At 34.3% G+C, this 18,248-nt stretch overlaps 1 protein-coding gene across 1 annotated transcript in view; it reads left to right on the top strand.

Moving 5' to 3' along the window:
- Liprin-gamma (liprin protein kazrin) overlaps nucleotides 1-18,248 on the top strand; it is a 140,778-nt gene that overhangs the window by 95,433 nt on the left and 27,097 nt on the right. The window contains exons 8-9 of the mRNA XM_077439256.1: nucleotides 680-864; nucleotides 6,291-6,502. Of these exons, the coding sequence (XP_077295382.1) occupies nucleotides 680-864; nucleotides 6,291-6,502 (397 nt within the window). The remainder of the gene's footprint in view (nucleotides 1-679; nucleotides 865-6,290; nucleotides 6,503-18,248) is intronic.

The raw sequence follows: 18,248 nt of genomic DNA, 5'->3' as shown, positions 1-18,248 counted from the left end.
GGGGAGACCCAATGTCGTGGAAATACATATCCGAATACGTGACTATACAACAGGTAAACAGATTAGGCGTCCTGAGAGATCTACTCTTTATAAGGCGGTACGTAGGCGATATAATTCATTCTGGACGGAGCAGTGACAATGCGTGTATCTCCTTAATCATCAATAAATGCTGTGATACGACTGTTGGCCTTTTACTTGGATCCTCCACCCACCCCTACGCAACAGTATTATATGTGTAACTAGTTGTTTTACCCGGCTTCGCTCAGTATTTGTAATATAATAATATAAACAGCGTAAACATGGCGAATCCAATAGTAAATATTCATTTGTTTTTTTATTAAATTTATATTAATCGAAAAAAAATCGACTCATCGTCTTAGAAATTTTGACTTGTTTACGATTACCAACTAAAGTTACTTATAAACATATATATGTATGTATATACAAAGTCTCTTTCGAAATTATATATTAGATAACTAGTGTAACACTTAATTGAAAATTAAATAGAATAAAAATCGAAAGCGAAGTAAGAAGAGACTAATAAAATACAAAGAGAGACAATGATTCTGAAATGGATCTGGGCATAGCTGGGCACAACCGCTAATTATACTCTACCCACTAGTCCCTGTCGAAGTTTCAACATCATTTACTTGGCCTAATGACATTGTAATTGTTTCAGATCCGTGGAGCAGCTGAGCGGTCTGGGAGAGCGCGAGCCACCCCCTAGAACCAGGGGGCGCACGGCCGCGGGGGCTGCGGGGGCGGCGCGCACGGGGCGGGGCCCCTCAGCCTGGGGCTCCATATCGCGAGTGTTTGCACGGTCCCGCCACCGCAACAAGCCGTCGGTGGGGCCCCACGACTGCGGTAAGCATCCATCACTATCCACCAACAACCAACCCCGAACTAACGCAACATCCCTCACCGGTCGAACCCTTCCACCATCCGCAACCTTAATTTCGCGAACACGTAAAACAAATCGAACGCACGCTTTCCAACACACATACATGCATATGTATGTAGGTATACATACTTAATATGTACATAAATATATCCACTTGAAAGGTTAATGATAAGTATGGAGAACTTTAAAATGTCAACTTATAATACATACATATATTAGAATGATATTTTTAACAAGTAATAGAAATCGATTCATATAAATCGCTATATTTGATTATTGGCAGCTCGTTTTTTTTTTAATATTCATAAATTAAAACTACATAAATATTTTCAAAGATTGTTATTGCATGCCTGATAGCATTTCATTAAAAGATGAAATGGTGGAAGTTGTAAATAATTATTTATATTTAGGTTAAATAATAGACATGTCCGTAGTAAAGAAGAAAATATAAAGAGACGTATGAAATTAGGGGGTCTACGCGACGATCCAGAATGTTAAATTACAGAAAACACAAATATCGGAAGGCAAAGATCGAAAATCGAAAGATCTTAAGTCGATAGACCTAAAAAAAGGGTGCATGGTAAACGGTACATACTCACTTAATTTGCGCGAGCAGGGTACAACAGGAACAAGAAGAACAGGCTTTTCCTTCCGTATTCTGCGCGCGCACATTAATACGGGAGGAAAAGCCTGTTCCTCTTGTTCCTGTTGTATCCTGCTCGCGCAAATTTAGTGAGTATGTACCATTTACCATGCACCCTTTTTTTTGATCTTTTGACTTAAGATATTTCGATTTTCGATCTCTGCCTTCCGATTTTTGCGTTTTCTGTAATTTAACATTCTGGCTCGTCACGGAGACCGGAAATTAGGATGGAGTGCATTTGGACGAATGAATGTTGTTTTTAAATCGAAAATGCCACTCCGAATGTTGTTTTTAAATCCAAAATGCCACTCCGAATGTTGTTTTTAAATCCAAAATGCCTTCGATCAATGCGTTTTGCCAGCGATGACGTATGGATTTGAAACTTGGATATTAAATGCCAAGATGCTGCACAAACTCCAATGCACTCAAAGAAGTTTGGAACGCTGTATACTCGGCATAATGAGGAAAGACAGGAAGCAAAACATCTGGGTGAAAAGTATGACAAGGGTAGTGGACATAGTGGATAGGGTAAAGAGATTGAAATGGCAATAGGCCGGCCACGTGGTTAATGAATGGACGAAAGGTGGACAAAATAAGTGCTTGAATGGTACCTGAGAGAATGCAAAAGGGTAAAAGGAAGACCGCAGGGAAGATGGGTAGACGAAATTAGAAAGATGTGTGGGGTGAGATGGATGAGAGTTTCGCAAAACAGTGGTGAGTGGAAGCGTGTAGGAGAAACCTTCATCTGGCAGTGGATGGTGAGCGGCTGTAGATGATGATGATGATGATTACGATTTTCAAATAAAAGTTCATTCAAGATAAATCGTTTGTTGGAGACATTGCTTAAAATATTTTAAAGCAATTTAAATACATGTATATGTAGTATATATAAGCATTGTGTTACAATACGATTGTGTCTGAATGCGAACGCAAAGTAAAGTCAATTACGCAGAGTTAATTTTGAGGGTATGATATCGAGGGCATTTATGTTATGCGACTCAGCATAGTTGTCCCGTCCCGTTAATAAACACGAGAGGATGTGGCACGAGGATTCCCATCCCCTGGTTCAAGCACTCGACGATATACATACGTATGTACATGTAATTTATCAAGCCGAGTAACTGCTGCTGGAATCAAAATATACGGCGACTGCACACAGCATGCAATATGTAAAAAATATTGATCACACTACTACAATACTATCGACTTGATTGCTTCATAGGGTTATATTTGAAGTATTTTGGCAGGCAAATGAACATGTATATGCCTTTACAGAACTCTGAAAGGAAATGATCGATCTGGAGTCACAAACAAAGGTCTGACCAACAGCTAATAGTGGGAATCGAAGCATAATATGCTAAACATTAGCCCACGCTGCTGGATTTAAAACTATATTGATACATTCGACAACTTCGAAGGTGTAATTTTTGCTAGATCATGAATCTGGAATTTTAGCATATTTGCCAATATGATCTTGTATATTTTGTATGGAGAGCATCGATGAATTGATGGTTATTGTTAAAATAACATTATTAAAATTTTGATAATGTTTTTTTCCGCTTTTTACATGCCATTTTATCTGATCTGATGATACGATTTTCCAGGATTTCAGTCAAAACTCTCAAGATCCTTTCAATACTCATTCACATTCGACGAATATATAATACATACAATTTAGCAAAAACGAAATCGAAAATACATTCGATCTCGAAACGATTTGTATATGATTTTTGTTTAGGTGCCAAATTGACAAACAAAATTTTTACATAAAATTTCAAAAATCTTTTTGCTGAATTTGAATGTGCAGTCTAGACTTTGAATTATTAACGTTGAGAGTGACATATTGGTATTTTATCAATGTGAGGTAAGATATATGTAGAGGATGATTTTATATTATACATACATAATTGAAATTTAATAAAAAGTAAGTCATTTCACTATTCAAATATTTGGTCATTTTATAGAAAATTAAATTCATTTTTTTAATACGCAAACAATAAATCTTTCCGGTGTTTCAACAAAATCCCTTCAACTTTATTGTAGACATTTTTGTGAGAATTTTAATTTTATTATTATACTAACGGAGGAATTTAACGATGTAATTTAACGTCAGTGTTAATTAAAAAAATGTTTTTTCGTTGTTTATTCCACCGTTTAAATAAAAATTCAGTTTTAATTAATAGCCACCGCTTTATAGCGTGTGCAAAAGAAGCAAAATCAAATTTCGTACACTTTATAGTATATTTTAATTTATGTTTTGCATTGGAAAATGTTTATTTTAAGCAAATATAATCGGTTTAGTTTAAAACTTACGACTACATTGAAATAATTCTGCTTTGTTGAGGTGAAATTTCATCTGTAATCCGAAACACGCTACGATGTCGTGTGTTTGTTTGAATGCGGTTTGAACATTTTGACACTTTCTATAGAATGTCTTTTAAAATGCTACCTAACGATATCGTGATCCCATCTAGCACGGCTAATCCAGAAATTGTCGTGTATGATGCGAACACACATTTCGTAAGCTTTTCCTGGCAAAACTTCGCTCAAAGCTTTTCTTATCCTCGGTTTTTGTTTTCCACGCACAAACAAGCTTTGAAGTGGCCGGGGGAAAATTGAGGTTGAGAGCTAAAGCCTCGGCCGCAGGTATTAAAACGCAAAACGTATTAGCGAACTTTACACCGGCTTATACAAATTTATATGCAGAAATTAGTCAAGCCGTAAACTATCTCTCATACCGTACACATATATTTAATAAAATTCATAATTGTAATAAAACAGGATTATACATAAGTATATGGAACATATATTTAATTTAAAATGATATTGTAACATAGGAACCCCGTACCAATGTTAAGTGGAGAGTTTGTAGGAATAACGTTTATCAGAATGTTCCGAGTTTGTGGTCACGGGTTATATCTCTGGCTTTGTGCTGCTGGTCAGACCTTGGATATCTGATTTCATTGAAATGGTACCAGCTATCTCACAAAAATTCGGATTTTTCAACATGTCGATTTTCACTGATTTATATAAATGCTGCAATAGATGTATGAAACTATGATTGTTGATCAATATATATATATATATATATATATATATATATATATATATATATATATATATATATATATATATATATATATATATATATATATATATATATATATATATATATATATATATATATATATATATATATATATATATTTACTTTGTTTAATACTTACAATGATTCTGTACCATATTAGCTTATATATGTCGTGTTTGTGGAAAAAATGGGCTTATATATGCCTGTATAATCAATAAATAATTCTTAACCTGTATAGCACTTTCGTTGCGTTGTTGCAATCTGTTACACGTGTGTGCATAATTGATTGATAAAATAAAATAGCATTTATGGGAAATAATGTTAATGGGGAATGCCGGGGCTGTTCGGACTATTGCGTATTCAAACACTCAGCTACCTGCTTTTAAAATCAAGGACATATGGTAGACTGGACACTCTCGAGCGAGTGGTGGTTTTATGTGGACCTTCTAATTCGTAGAATAAATAAAAAGACTTAGACTTCTCATTTGGATCCCTGAAACCACCTCTTCGCAATTATATATATAAATACATACATATATACATAGGTAGTTGATAAATATTGTGGCATAAATTGTACTTTTCAGGTGAAAGGTATTCAAAATGATAAATAATTAATATAACAAGAATTTAATCAAGAATTAACTACCGTCAAGATGTTAAGATTAAGGTTTTTGTAACATAAATTAGGTTAATTTTATTTGAAGAAAAAAACTGAAAATAAAATAGGTTGATTTTAGTAAAATTTTCCATAAGCATAATATGGTTTGGTGAACTTATTAAGGCTCATGCACCATAAAAATATAAATAAATATAACGTTTAAGAATTTGTATAGTGATTAACCAAATCAAAAAGCCGAATGGGAATTGATTTTATTATAATTTTTAAATCTTAAATTAATTAGACGTACATACATATGTACATATATTGAATTTAAATATCAAAGGCCGATAAATGGTACCCAAAATAAATGGGACCTTGCAATAGAAACTTGAGTGAATTGTAGTTTATGATTTAAAAAATATAATTTGTTTTTATAAAAACACTATCTGAACCCGGCATGCGTTGCAATGCCATAATAACGCATGCAATTCCCGTTCCCGTTGCGTTCCCGTTCTCGTTCCCATTTATCGGAACAATGCAGGCAGCGAACACATTTGAAATTATTCAATTATTTGATTATTTTACCCTAACAACGCAGGTCGCGACGCAAAAACATTTGAAATTATTGAGTTGCAATGCCACTCGTTCCCGTTTTCATTCCCGTTTTTGGACGATTTTTTTACAGTAAGCTTTCCGGACATGCATACAATAAATCCTGAAAAATTTTATATACATATATATGTATAATATATTAAAGATTTTTCATCAGTATACATATTACATATGTATGTATTTATATTTTACATAAAAATATTTGAACTAAAAAAGTAGCACGCAGTTCGTTATACGACTTTCTTTTGATTTACTTCGCACATTTTGATTTTATATACAGGTAGGAAGAAATTTCCAAATTTTTCCTCAGTGTATTTATTTTCACTTAACGAGCCGTGTCTGGCGCAAACACTATCCAACACACCCGACATACGTAGGAGTGAAAATTCGCACTCTGATTTTCTATTTACCTAACCGATTTTTACGTGCTCTTATTTACTTGCAGAGTCTCTATACGAGTGTACTCGAGGAGGTGGGTGGGTGAACCAAGGGCTCGGAGCCGGACCTGGACCCGGAGCGGAAGCCGCCCTGAGAGAAGCAGCCTCCCTACCCCTGGAAAGATGGAGGGCCCCAGCCGTCAGGGCTTGGCTAGACCTGGCCCTTGGCATGCCTCCACAATACGGAGCCAAATGTGCCGAGAACATCAAGAGTGGCAAAGTACGTACCTACATACAATGTACATATTTCGTATTGAGTGCGACACCGTGGGTACGTTTCATGTAATTACAGTACTGCGTGTCCCGAAAGGGTTATTACGCAGCGTTGCGAATGTGTTATTTGCATGTTAAGACGTTAAACTTACTACTGTGTTTGTTTGATATTATATGTTGTGGGTTTTGTGTGTGTGTGTGTGTGTGACATTGAACTTTGGGACAGGTCGTTTGGGCTCAGAGTTCAAGTCTAGAATGGAGTGGAACACTACATATGTACATACATATGTATGTAGTTCAAATTTTGATCGAAATTAATTATTTTTTGAAAGATTTCGATTTTTCCTCTCTGAATGATGTATTATTTCCCTTTTGTTACTTCTTTTTTATTATTTTATTTTACCATGTTTTCTGCTTTTGCTTTTTTCCTTTATTTACAGTTTACTTGTTTTTATATCATGTTTTATATATTTTTCAATTGTAGGCCATTGTGGCGCATTAGGTTCTTCCTGTAATACCACAATGGTCCAAAACTATTAAATAAAAAAAATAAATAAATTAATAAATAAAAATCATATTATAATATTCAAATTTAGATCTCGATTTTTATTAGTCTAGATTAAAATCGTTTCTTGAACTTCGGATTTAATAAGGTATGTACATATTTTGAACTAGACTTTTACAAATCGTTGAGAGTAAACTGTAGTCCCATTATTCACCTGTTTCTTCTTCTCGGGTCGTCTCGAGTCTTCCTAATGGTATTTTCCCTTTAATGTATTCAACCCGTCCAAAGAACATTCTTCAGATAGCTTCACAGAGAATTTTTGAATCTTTGTTTTCCAAATGAGTCTATCGTAAATACTTTCAAGAAATCCGCTTTTTTTACTATCAATACTGTCTGCTTTTTGTTCTCGAAAGACATTTTGTAGCCAAAAATAATACGAAAAATCTGATTCAAACAAAAACTCATTGTTCTTTACGTATCTATATGCAGTGAACTATCTGAACTCGAATTCAAATGTATTCCGAATCACTTTCATATGATATGAGATGAAAAAAAATTAGTCTCTCTACATTAGAAATGAAAAGAATAAGAGGCGATCTAATCGAAATTAAAGATACTATTATCGTTTGAATAGCCTTCTTACGTTTACAAAAAAAACACTCATCTGAGAAACCAACTCTTAGACTCCAAAAAGATATTTTTTTGAAAAAAAATCAGAGAATATTCTTTTCAAATAGAGCGGTTAATATTTGGAATAGTCTACTAGATGAATTAGGCTATACCGCCTTTTCCAAGTGCTATTATGTAAATAAATATGGAATAGGCAACTACATATTCTACATCTACATCAGTCACGGCGTAGTGCACTGGAAAAGCTATTGTATACCAGTGTTGTGGGTTTGAATCCCGGTAAAATACACTACTGGAGAAATATTTTGGTTATCAAAACGCAAAACGACCGTCTCTTGTTAAAATTTTTCTATTTTTTAAGGGTGGTAGTTGATAAGGATTCAATAAATCGGTATCCTCTTAAATTTGTTGAATCTTATAAAAATATGCTACCCACATAATGTATTTCTCTCAGATTTGCTGTGTATCAAAATTTTGTTGATTGTCCAAAAAAAAGTCTCTATTATATTCTACATATGTCCTGTTATGTTTGAAAAATTGTTAGTACTTATGTTTGTATGTACAAAAATAATCTAACCATGTGTCGCCTTGAGGTAATTTTATCATAGGCTTGGTACACAGATATTGTATGTCCGTTTTTGAAATTGTATTAAATTTTAAGTTCGGAGATGCTGGAATAATTTAGGTTTTTTCAGCTAAATTATGTGATATACATAAATTACCTTTAAAGGAAAAACCTAAATTATTCCAGCATCTACACACTTAAAATTGGATACAAATACAAAAATGGACATACAATATCTCTGCACCAAGCCATCGATACGATGTATGCAATAAAATAAAAAAATATATGTATACTAGATGAACCCCGGCATGCGTTGCAATGCCATAATAACGCATGAAATTTCCGTTCCCGTTCCCGTTCTCGTTCTTGTTCTCGTTCCCGTTCCCATTTGTCGGAAAAACGCAGGCAGCGAACACATTTGAAATTATTGCCTTGCAATGACACTCTTTCCCGTTTCTCCCGTTTTCATACCCGTTTTTTTCCCGTTTTTTTTTCACAGTAATCTTCCCGGACATGCATACAACAAATCCTGAAAGTTCCATTGTAATCGGTTCAGTGGCTTAGGAGCCAATTCGAGACACACACACACATAGAGATTCATTTTTATATATATGTACATATACATATATACCCCTAATGAACGAACCAGTACTAGTGTTCGGACGAATAATCGGATTTATAATAAGATCAGGCTCAAAATTTCTCTGAATTTATTTGTATGATCATACTCTAACGTGATTATTTATCGAAATTGAAAATTGGTTATGTACGTATTATTTGGTAACACCTGCGCTAGCACTAATATATGTACTTTGGGAAATCGTGGCGAATTCCACTTTAGAGCGGTATCACATTTTCCGGTGTGGGAAATAAATCGACGCGAGTTTTCCGAAGGTGGTCCCTTACAAAATTATTTATTAATGCCCGTGCCACCAGCACGACTTGCAGACGACCCTTTTCGCATTCCATAATTTGGACGTGTGACTCCCCCAGTCGTGATTGATACGCGCCTTTTAGGTCCCAAAACAAGATCCAGTCCCCCGAATAAATAAAAAAACAGAGTAAAAACCACCCCTCACCCAAAGCGCAATCACATTAGGCGCAAACGCGCAAAAGAGAAACTTAAAATATATTTCATATGTTCTGTGGAAAGATTAGGGAAGAAGCATATGTAGAGTTTTTGTCCCATCACCCCTTCTTATCCCTCAATTTAAAATTCAATATCTTAAGAAGCCTACCTTTGCGGTTTTCCTTTTACACTTTTTCAAAGAAAAATAAATGTATTTACGTTTCTGGATATTTTTTCCTATGTAATGTTGTTATTACATTTGACGATTGATTTTTTAGCCGTTTGACTGACGTTTCCATTTTGCCACGTAATATATGTATTATATAAGTTGTCACAATGATTCAGTGCCAAATTTATTGATGAAAAAATGGTGATGTTTTGGTTTTTTGTATTCTAAAAACCTTCAAACTTAAGTTTGAAATTTTTTAGCCATTTTTACTTATAATATAATGATATCAATTACGAAAGTATAAAGTTTGGTACCATGTAACAGAAAGGCACTGATATAATACAATCCAATTTAGACGTTCTAATTATATAATTCTTTTATTTGCTTAAATTAATGATTCAAATTTTAAAAGAGTTAATTAAATTGAATGAAGAATTGTGCTGAATATAATTACTTTTCTTGTCGTAATTAGTGAAAGGCTTTGAATCGATTTAATGGTGATTATCTCCGAAAGTGAATACTTGAATGAAATTGATATTAACGAAGAAATCTTGACAATGAAGCGTATAAAAAAATTGTCAATTGAATTTTTACTTTGAAATAAAATAAAAAATCAGCATTTAAAGTGTATCGAATTTTCATTCGATTCACAAAAAAAAAATGTTCCACTCCATCGAATCATTTAATGTAATAGCCGTTTATATTTCATTGTTTGTTCCAATTTTTACATCAATCGGTTTGTTTCGAACGATACACAATAAATTGACTGAAAAACAATTTACATAATGGCCCATCTGTGTCTATCGTTTGTTCGCGTGTAGTCACCAACACACGAACATCACTATCGTGATCAACCCAAAAACTATTTAAAACCAACTATTTACTATATATAGGTACATCTAGTATATCGGTCGTCAGATGTAACGATTCCCGAAATAAAAATGTGTGTTATATTATATACTAGTGGCTTTACCCGGCTTCGCTCGGTATTTGTAATATAAACCGCTTAACATGGCCAATCTTATAGTAAACATTTGATTAAATGTATTTGAATAGTTTTATTTTATTTAAATTCATCTGGATATTCATTCGTTTTTTTATTAAATTGAACGTCACGGATTCTACGAACGAAGCAAACAAACATACATACATACAAAGTCTCTTTCGAAATTATATATTGGATATACGTTAGAGTGAAACTGTTATTGTCAGTGAAATTATAATTTCACTGACAATATGTATAACAATATGTAGAATTACAAATTCACTTCTCAATGTCAGTGAATTTGTAATTCAAATTACATCGTAGGAATTTGAATTACAACGTACTACCTACCCTAAAAACCTAATGTTAAATAAATAAAACCAAACCTAACTTCACCTAACCTTAAATTAAATAAAACCAACCCTATCTTAACTTAGCCTAACCTAACCTTAAATAAATAAGAGTTGGCTGCTAAGATTTTATGATGTGGTTGCTTCCACATCCAGTCCCACGCATCGAAACCAAACATCGAAAGCCAAATCGAAACAGATAGTGGACCACGAAAAGAGTGGGAATGGACAGGAACGGGGTTTCGAGGAGGGTTTGTGAGCGTGATTTTGGCATCAGAGTGCGGATGGAGAAAAGCGGGGTTGTGACGTGGGGTGGCGCGATTCGTATCGGCGACGCACTATCATCCAACTTTCAAAAGTTATAATTTCACTAATAGGTGTCAGTGAAAATATAATTAAATAAGATTTCATTGAACTACATATACCCAGTGAAAATGTAATTAAATAAGATTTCATTGAACTACATACATATACCCAGTGAAAATGCAACTGATTATGATCTCACTGAAACGTCAATGAAGTTATAATTTCACTGTGATATACATACATATAGTGTATCGGTTGTCGGATGCAACGTTTCTCGAAATGAAAACGTGTGTTATAAAATATATACATATGTAATTTTGGTTTTAGAGGCTTTTATAGGTATTTGTGTAGACGCACGTAGGAGTTTCTACATTTTCCTCGTTTCGGAAACGTGTAGAATAAGAAGTTACACAACGAAAACAAAGCAAAAAAGTTGTATTTCCTTTTTTTTTTTTAAACTCGCAACGGCGAAAGTTTAACTTGGACATCTGTCGTCGAAATACAACCCGGGGGGAAACAATTTTCCGGGAAATTCAGTTTCAATTTGAACAATTTAGACTAGCGTAGATTTTTCGTATCAAGTTCGTGTTTTTTTTATTATTTTGGTTTTCTTTTGGCTCGTTTAAATCGTATCGCGATAAAATCTTTAACCAGTAGACGGTGGTGAAGTGGAACCAGACATAAAACCTTTTGGCGAACCGCACTTTGTCCATTGATTTATAGACGTAGACGGTCCTAAACAAGACCTGTTTTGAATGGGAAAAAATGGGGCTAACAATTCTGACATATTGGCGGTCTACTTGTTGTGCCTGTTTATTTATTTACAAGCTAGACGTGTTGCTTGCCTGGCTTTTTGTTATATGTTTCTATAGTAATGTGTGTATATTGTATTAGAAATGCTTAAAATGCCTATGAGGATTTCGTGTATTCCAATTTTCCTTTTTCGAATGTAATCCAATAAACAACCGACCCCCGTATGAATCAAAAGGTTGAATTTCTTATCAATTTATATTTTTAGGAACAGGGAAGGTTCGTTCACTTCTATCGAATTGCCTTTGGCATCTTAATTTGATTTTTTCCTGGACCTTTTCATTTATTTTGCTGTCGCATGCGATACACAAAAGCAAAATGGCTTAAAATACATTACAAATCATATACATATTTGAGCCGCAAAAATTTACAAAAGAAATGTACCTTTCCTACTTGTACAATATATCAACGTATCGGAATATTTTAAATTTTTTAACGTAATTGTTAACTGCGTCGTTTTTCTTTCCGCGGAAATTCCCCCAAGGTTTTCCGTCCGCCCACGCAGAAAAACGATACGTCGATGTATCAAATGAAAATGGATGATCTAAAAATATTTCACAACGTACCAACTTTCACATTTTTAATAATATTGATAAATGATATTTCGTTACATCGAATGACAGTCTGAAATAAAAATTGTCTCATATTCATCTCACAGTTAATAATATGTATATCGTATTTGTGTATTCTATGTATTAATTTACAAGACGCGCCGTTATGCAAACAGGTGCACTAATAAATTCATATTATATCGCTCGTTGAGAATAATAACACAATAATGTAATCAACTCGTCCTAGTAATTGTATAATTAGTAAATATTGCCGAAGTGTGCATGTGTTATTAGTTGTATTTGCCGTAGATATATTTCTCTGTGAAATATGAGAACGAGCTTGTACGAGAGGGTCGTTTACGTTTAATTTACATGTGCCTGGATTTCACGGTTTTCCTGCTACTTAATTTAAATGATTTTGTTTGTGTGCGAAGTCTATTAAAACTTTTGCATCAATTTCGCTCATACTCCTATGTGGTATAATATAACGAACGCGTGCAGCGTGCTATGCAATTTTCAATCTACATACATACATACATACATGCATTAATTAATAATGTTTTTGGCTACGGGATGCACGACATTTTCATATCAAACTAATAGTGGCTTACAAAAAACAAGTAAGTCATTAAAATTAATAGTTGCTGTCGAATGGAATATGAACGTTGAATTTGAGAACATGTATAATATGTTTTTTTTAAAAAGGTGTCCTAGGCATTGCCATTTCCAAATGCTTCTTCAGAGTATTAAAGGGAAGTATTGACAACCCTTCGATTTTGTCGGAGCTTAAATTTTGGGCGCCTGAATGCGGTAGAGCTTTGCGTCATCGTCGACTTTTCCAACCTATTGTTGCAAAAACGTCTGCTTTCGGCAACTCGTTTCTAGTTAAGGCTGTCTGGTTCCTTAATGTGATAGATGAGCATTTGGACCTGTTTTATTGTCATGTTGATGAACTGAGATTCAACACGTGTCTATTTGAATGGGGTGAATGATTGCTAATTTGTTACTGTTTGTTGTTTTTTGTAAGACTTTTGTGACGCATTGGGCCAAAACCTGTCAGGTCACGTTGGTCATTAATTTTCTATTGTTATTATTTACGTATTTATCATAATTTTTTACGTATTTATCATAATAATAAAATTTAATAAAATATATGTATGTATGTATGTAAGGTTCTTAAGTGAATAATTGAGTTAAGCGTATAAATAAATCATATTGAATAATACAAACTGTACAGTACAAATCTACATATTTAAAAATACATAAGAATTGATACATATGTATGTACCTACATATTTGCAGATGTTTTGAATATTTTGTTCTTCAACCTGCAGTCAAAGTTCGATTGCATTGAATTCACCGTCAATTTAATTAAATTTATAATGATAATAAAATAGATTATAAGTATATAAATAAATTACCTTGAAAGGAAAAATCTGAATTATCCCAACATCAACAAACTTAAAATTATATTATCTTAACTGAATGTACAATATCTGTGCACTAACCCATCAATATCAAACCATTTATTTAGTAGAACAACTTTTTTCTTAAAATATATCATTACTATATAAATTTTGACTTCAATAATTAGAAATAAATAGAAAAAAGGACGATAGTTGAAATTGTCTATAGATAAGGAAGGATGATAATAGAAATTGTTTCATAAAAATTATCATGCTTACCACCAAGAGCTTGCCAAGTTCTATTCCATGGGTTGACCTCGATTAAAAAGAATTCATTACGAGTATTTTTTTAATGTTGCTGGTCAAATTTGGGTATATGTGACTCCAATTCGATCGTTTCCTATCAGAGTTTCCCAATTTATCTGATTTCATTTTTGAAACGGTTGCTTAAAAATTGGCTAAAACCACAGTACCCACTATTTCACCACTATTTGAATATGATTTCAAATTTATATAACCCATAAATTTATATAGGTAAAAGTTCAATACCATAGGTGTCACCCAGGGGTTAAACTCGTAATGATATCATGGGAAATTCAGTTAAAATAATTATTATTAATTGCAATATCACATAATTTTTTATAATTGAATAAAACGTTTGATTGAATTTGACATTTGTACATTTCGAGAAAATCCATTTGTAGTCGTGGTATTTCTGTATATATGTACATATGTGTGTATTAGCAGATATTATATGTATGTAGGTATATTCAACGTGATTTCACTTTATTAGTGTAAAAATAATAAAAAGGTGGCATCATAACAAGCGTTCCCGATAAATACGAACGAGGGGAACCCAGCAGTTTAAATCGCTTTATAATCCACATCAGAGCCGTACTCGTGCCCGGGGCATTAATAATGTCACAGATGGCTGTGAGCCGCCCTGGGAAACTCGTTATTTACAGAACGCCCTCATTGTTTCAGGTCTGCGTTTTTCGTTTTCATTTTTTTCCTCTGCGTTATTTTTCAACGATGCTCTATACGAAATTACATTTTTTCCCGTCGTATGCAACGCAAAAATTCAGCACAGAACTCGCACCATGTACAGACATACATACATATATACGAGAACAACAACTTTTTTAATGAAGAGTGTCAATCATAATAACACAGCTACGGTACGAGACAAGTATTTTAATCATAACGTATTAACTTGCACAGGGTAAACAATTGGGTGGCGATTATTTAAAAAAAGAATAGTAATTATTGATGTGTAGAAGGGTTTCTACACATCTTCAAGATCGGAGTGAAAGACATGATAGTAGTGGTAGATATATAGGTACATTTATTTACTTGATCCGTTGGCCTGCCAGCTCCGAATGCTGCACGGACCAAGTCCACCTAATATTTATACCCAGCGTGTACACTCAATGCAGAGATATCATTGGTCGATGGGTCGCGAGACCTTATTGGCTGATGTAACATATACAGCTTGCTCATACGTCGAGGCCTTTTTGGCGCGAAGGCACAATCAGGCGATTAGTGATGGTAAAGCATTATGGTCCACTGAAATATAGCACCAGTTACCTAATCTCTACATTAAAATATTTTCATTTAATTTAAATATTTATTTAACCAGCTGCGTGGCTTGATGGTTGCATTAATGCTAACCACCGAAAAGCTTCCAAGTTCAATCCCGTTGCTTGACCTCGATTTAAAATAATATTATCTGAATTGCTGACATGAATATATTTTTGACTTCAAGTTGATCGTTTCCTATCAGTTTTCTATTCCAATTTATTTAATTTTATTTTTGAAACTGTTTCTTATCAAATTACTCACCATGGCCGCCACTATTTGATTATACCTATAATTTCAAAGCTTATCTTCTCTAATATATCATTTCGTAAGAGACGTTGTATGTATGTAAGTTTTGGTTCGTAGAATTCGTGACGTTAAATTTAATAAAAAAAAACAAATACATATTTAAATAAATTTAATAAAATGTTTACTATTAGATTAGCCAGGTTTAGCGGTTTATATTACAAATACCGAGTGAAGCCGGGTAAAACCACTAGTAATCTACAAGTAGAAGTTGGCATCATGGCAAAAATATAAAATTGGGTTCATTGGCTAGCATAGCCTTTCCCAAATATAAATAACAATAATGAAATTGTACTTGTAAATCAGACTGATTTTCAATATATTGATCGTCTGATGAGTAAATGGATGTATGTTTGGCGTAAAGATTTAGACTGATTTATACCGAGTGTGTTTTTAATTCCTAGGAAGCATTTAAAAGTAGTGAACGGTACTTTCTAATCATCGGTTATTTTTCACTTGTTCTTTTATGGGGCTTTTATTCGAGTTAATCGTTGAGCGGTCGCTATTGTCGGCTGGAAAAGCTCCTTAATCCGATTACTCGGTTCAACTGCTAACAAGTATTTTCCACCAAGAGGGAAATTCTCGAACAAGGAGTCGGCAGAGTGAGCCGAGATAGCCGGACTGAAGATAACTCCTTGTACGTCGTCATCACCGTTGTCTTCGTCGAGAGTCGGAAAACCAAGGAAAATCTCCGGTCGTCGGAAAAATGCTAAGTCACCCGGTGGGCGGGTTACTCGGCCGCGAAAAGCTAATTCACTTTTAATGCAACAGATGGCAAAGCCGCAGAAGCCTTGAAAGGACTCTTATCTATATATATTATATTTCCCTAATTCAATTTAACGCGGAAAGAATGATGATCTCTCTCCTGCCGAGCGCAAAAGTATCCAAATGAACTTTGAGTGCTTTTTTGTGCTGAAGTCTTCACCAGAATTATCTTTCCGGCCATCGGGGAAACTTTCTCGCGAAGGAACGCGACCGTAAAATAACACTTTTCAACGAAAAACCAATTAATTCCGAGAAGAGAGGGTAGTTCGGTTTTAGCCCTCGAACAATCAAAGCACTCACTATATAACAAAATATTCGAAAAATGTATATCATGAAATAAAAATTCTGAGCTATGAGAATAACTCCGGGTTTGTATGAAATAACGATTTCAACGGGTGGTTTTGGAATCGAATTTAAAATAAAGTTAAATGCTATATAAGTTAAAATAAAGTTATATGTTTTATTTATATAAATACAATGTAAGGTAATTTATAGGCACACGCTCGTTTTAATAGTAGAGTGCGCGCAATACACGCTCGCCGATCCAACCCGTTCACCCGTTCGAAATTATGAATGAATGTGTGTATGTGTTTTCGTGGATGTGTATATGTGTGTACGCTCCCGCGCATGCTTAGGCGCATCTAACGCTGACGTCACCCATTCCAAGTCAGGTGCTCAATATCAGGAGCACATTTCAGACACTCCACTCCTCCTAACTTCCTCGCTACCCCGTTTCCCCAAAAAGTGTATCGTCGCTGCTCTAATTGATCGAACGATTTAGTCCACGTTAACCACTTCACGCTGATTGGTTGTGCGCCTCGTTCGCGTGTATTTATTTTATTAAATATCTCTAAGCACAAGACATGCTCCCTGACATTCTAAAATTTTTTTGATATATTTATACTGGTCGACGCCTCCACCATATACCCACAAATAATCCTACAAACATAAATACATCGCATCCGTTTTTCTATATATTATGCCGGAACTGCTCGGACTACTGCGTGTTCGAACACTCGGCTACCTGCCTTTCAAAGCAAGGACACATATTGAACTGGATACTATAAAGCGAGTGGCAGTTCCATTTGGACCTCCTGAATCGTAGAGCTGCTGTAAACCGACTTTGATCTATCATTTGAATCCCTGAATACACCTATGCAAAAATATATTTCCCGAAATTGCAAAAAATTAAGTTTATCAAATATTATCAATTAAACTCCGAACAAACACCAAAACTGATAAATCAGGTTCACAATGTGTACCAGATCAAATAACAGTTTGATTGCATCTTAAATGTAGATTAACACGATTACAACTTGTTTCTAGTTTGAATCAACACGCAATCTTCGTGTAAAGTACCTTAATTTATATTTATTACTGTGCTTTTTATGTGATAGTCAGTTTCTAGCCATACAAAACTACATTAGGATTGAAAATAAACGCAATTCCGAGTCAAAATATAATATAACAATTTCCTTTCAACCTTGTACGTACGATGCTTTAATATTGTATCAAGGTGAGCTGGATGTTTTATCTCAGTGCCACTCATTTTGAGGAATCATATGTATGTACTAGCACGTACATATATACACTAGAACTTATGTATTATGTTTACCCTTGCGTTGGCGGTCGGGCTATTTCCGTACACATAAGCCTAGACATTCTTATCTGTCGGAAGCTGTATCGATTCTGGTCCATACACCGCCACTGAACCGTGTTGAACGCTTCGAATCTGCTCTGATCAAGCCCCCTTATCTG

This window comes from Arctopsyche grandis, chromosome 10 (genome assembly GCF_051622035.1).
Source record: "Arctopsyche grandis isolate Sample6627 chromosome 10, ASM5162203v2, whole genome shotgun sequence".
Taxonomy (NCBI): domain Eukaryota; kingdom Metazoa; phylum Arthropoda; class Insecta; order Trichoptera; family Hydropsychidae; genus Arctopsyche; species Arctopsyche grandis.
This window is presented reverse-complemented; position numbering and strand designations above follow the sequence as displayed.